At 51.5% G+C, this 3034-nt stretch overlaps 1 protein-coding gene across 1 annotated transcript; it reads right to left on the bottom strand.

The window, feature by feature from the left end:
• Positions 1-381: 381 nt before the first annotated feature.
• LOC133905171 (G-box-binding factor 1-like) lies at positions 382-1874 on the bottom strand. Its single transcript, XM_062346898.1, has 4 exons — positions 1368-1874; positions 1173-1250; positions 949-1014; positions 382-868 (listed from the first exon to the last, which is right to left on the bottom strand). Exons 1-4 carry the CDS (start codon positions 1704-1706, stop codon positions 767-769), a joined length of 585 nt encoding a protein of 194 aa, XP_062202882.1. The 5' UTR covers positions 1707-1874; the 3' UTR covers positions 382-766.
• Between the last annotated feature and the right edge of the window lie 1160 nt (positions 1875-3034).

The following is a 3034-nucleotide window of genomic DNA, read 5'->3' as shown; positions in this document are numbered from 1 at the left end:
TAGGCCTAAGGGCCCCGGACGTAAAGGACAAGCACGGCCAACAAGAATCCTGACAGCGGTGGCGCAGAAAGTGGGCACCATGTCCACGGCTGTTCTCACCGGCATCGATACGGCCGTAGCATTCCAAACTGATGTTCCTTTTGGAAGGGAGCCTGAGCTAGCAACGAGAGTTTAGTTCACCACAGTATCCAAACATTTGTAGAAGCGGTTGTGCTATCTCACTGCTCTCTGTGAGTGGCCTGACTACTTCGCATCGTATCGATTAAAGTCGATTTTCCCATCCAATAGGTCGGTTACATTTGGAGATATGTACGCATCAAAATGTGATCATTTTTAAATCGATCATGCTCGAGAAAACGTTCAGTCACCTTGCAAGCAACCTTGGGATTAGTTCCGTTGGTTCGGTCACCTTCTATAGCCTGTATAGATGGCGCCACACAACAAGAACACGGTATGTTAAACATTGCCGCTTTTACAGAATTACAGTACCAAGACAGAGAAGTGATCACAAGTGGACAAAAACCCGGATATATATACACATATATTTAGAGAGAGAGAGAGAGCCATCGTCATCCAGACACATGTCAGGAAGCAGTTCTCGACTTGGCTAGGTGTACGACACTGGCCTAATGAGTAAATGACCCAGTAGAGGGCGGTCATGTGGCTTAGCTTGGACTTCAACAACTGGACGATTTTTTAGGCTTCGGAACATGCTAGGCCTCCGTTTCATTTCTTTCCTTTGTGTTGGCCTAACTGGATGGGTTCCTTAGAATAACGAAAGCGAGCGGTGATGTGCTGCCTGCCGTGCTTTGAGCTGCTTGTTCGTCTCCTTCAGCGACAGATACTCCTTCATCACCATGTCCTTCTCCTGCACCCACACCAGAAAATTTAAGCATGGGTAGGTAATTGGCTGCGCCCAAGAACTGTAGCGCCAGATCTGGCTCTCACCTTTTTCATGGTCTCGTTCTGCGACGACAAGTCTGCAACTTTTCTCTCCAGTTCATCTCGAATCGCCTAGATGAAGGGAAAAAACAGCACAAAAGAATCTTGGATTTTGCCTAAATGAATTAAAGCCCTTCTCTACAGCAATTATGCGTAAATCACATCCAGATCGTATCGTATGATTTGCTACATGCTGACGGGGTGTTATTAGTGGAGCATGTTGAGATCACCTGACGCCGGAGGATGGTCTGGCGCGCGGACTCCCGGTTGGCGAGCACCCGACACAGCCGCTTCGCCTCCTTCTCTGCCTGAAATCGCACGCACAGCCGCCAGGCACCGGCAGTGAATAAACAACTAGCTAGCCAGCACAAGACCCTGCGGCGAGGAGGCCAACGGCAAGCCGACACTCGAGCTAGTTTAGTTACCTCGGTGAGCATGTGCCGGGGCCTGGGGCCGTAGGTGCCCGGCGCGGCGGCCTGTGGTGGTGGGCGGCCGGAGCTGGAGCTGCTGGAGCAGGAGGACGAGTGGATGCCCGCCATGCCCAGCTCGAGGCTCAGCCTCGTGTTCTCCATCTCCTCGTCGGTCATCTGCTCGGCACCGGCTGTACGTAGTTGCACCGCCGGCTGCGCCTGCTTGGCCGCAGGCCCGAGCCCGACACCGGCCATATCGGCCAGAGCCAGGGCCGCGCCCAGCTCGACGTCGACCGTGATGCCTCGCCGGCATTGCCGCTGGTCTTCGTCGCCGCTGTGCTGATCGTCGGACATAGTAGCAATCTTAGCATCTGAAGGTCGCAACGCGAGCGGTGAAGGGCGGCGGGGTGGGTGCCAGTCGGGTGCGGCGGGGCTCGCGCTCAGATATACCTCCGCGGCTCCTGGCCCGTGCCGCGCCGCCACGAATCGGCGCCACAGGATGTGAGCGGAGCAGGCACACGTGGAGGGCGAGGACACGTGGGGAGGCTCCCCGTGCCCGCATGCAGGGAGCAGGAGCGGCAGCAGGCCCCGCGTGGACGGGCCGGCGCGGGCCGTTGCGGCGGTGGTGTGGGCCTGGACCCGCGTGGGCGCCGCCCATGGGTCAGCGGCCAGCGGAGCTGCCGCGTGTGGACCGGGCGGGTGGAGCCCGGGAGTGAAGCGCCTAGAAGACCACGCTCGATCGGTTCGGTTGACGACGATGCGGTGCGGACTGCGCGAGGTCGGCGGTCGCCGGGTGGGGGATCGATCCAACCGCTCTAGTTTCGGTACGGTGGAATCCCACTACGTTGGCTGAGAGGTCTTGGCGGAGTTTCAAAGCATGTTTCTTGTACATCCACATTCGAATTCATATTTCTCATAGGCACACACTCTAAACATCTGATGTACGACGCATCCATCCCATAAAATCGCAAGACGATAACACTCTGAAAATGGAAAGAAATTCATCTGTTCAGGTTATCACGTTCTTGCATATTCATAGATATTCCTGTGCATCATCACAGAAATTGATCTAGGAGTGTTAGTTAAGCTTCTTAGACTGTGGCGGATAATCAAGCAATAGTCTAAGAAGTTATGGTAAACGTCACCCCATGAGGCAGGCTCCTATGGTGGCCCACTCCCACTACCGGAGAAAAGATTTTAGACAGATGGTTTAGAAATCTCATTCGAGATGTTTTTTTACCATATGTGAAAAAGAGATAGTTATACAAACGATTTTTAAATTATCTATAAAAAAAATTATATAGACGGTCGTGATTAGAGCCGTTTGTATTATAAGAATATCATAGATAGCTCAAAACTTCGAGCTATCTACGAACTAGGAACAGTACAGATGGCTCTCATTTTGAGCCGTCTGTGAATATGGTACAATACATACGGCTCTAATTTTGATTCATTTGTGAACTAGGAATAGTGCAGACGGCTCCTATTTCGAGCCGTTTGTATATTTATTTATACAATACTGAATTTATATACTACTGAATGTAAACTGACAACAAATCATCCACTAGATCATACACACAACAGATCAAACATATCAACAACAGATTTATCATTTTCATTCAAACTCCATACACAGATCATACACACAGCATATCAAACATATCAACAACAGATTTGTCATT

Source organism: Phragmites australis, chromosome 22 (genome assembly GCF_958298935.1).
Source record: "Phragmites australis chromosome 22, lpPhrAust1.1, whole genome shotgun sequence".
NCBI lineage: Eukaryota > Viridiplantae > Streptophyta > Magnoliopsida > Poales > Poaceae > Phragmites > Phragmites australis.
This window is presented reverse-complemented; position numbering and strand designations above follow the sequence as displayed.

What these genes read in the sequence shown, in the direction of transcription:
- LOC133905171 (XM_062346898.1), bottom strand. Translation starts at nt 1,706, where the DNA reads ATGTCCGACGATCAGCACAGCGGCGACGAAGACCAGCGGCAATGCCGG. An exon ending in CCCGGCACATGCTCACCGAG is followed by an intron (nt 1,251 to 1,367) that starts GTAACTAAACTA and finishes GTGCGATTTCAG; the next exon opens with GCAGAGAAGGAGGCGAAGCG. An exon ending in AGACCATCCTCCGGCGTCAG is followed by an intron (nt 1,015 to 1,172) that starts GTGATCTCAACA and finishes CCCTTCATCTAG; the next exon opens with GCGATTCGAGATGAACTGGA.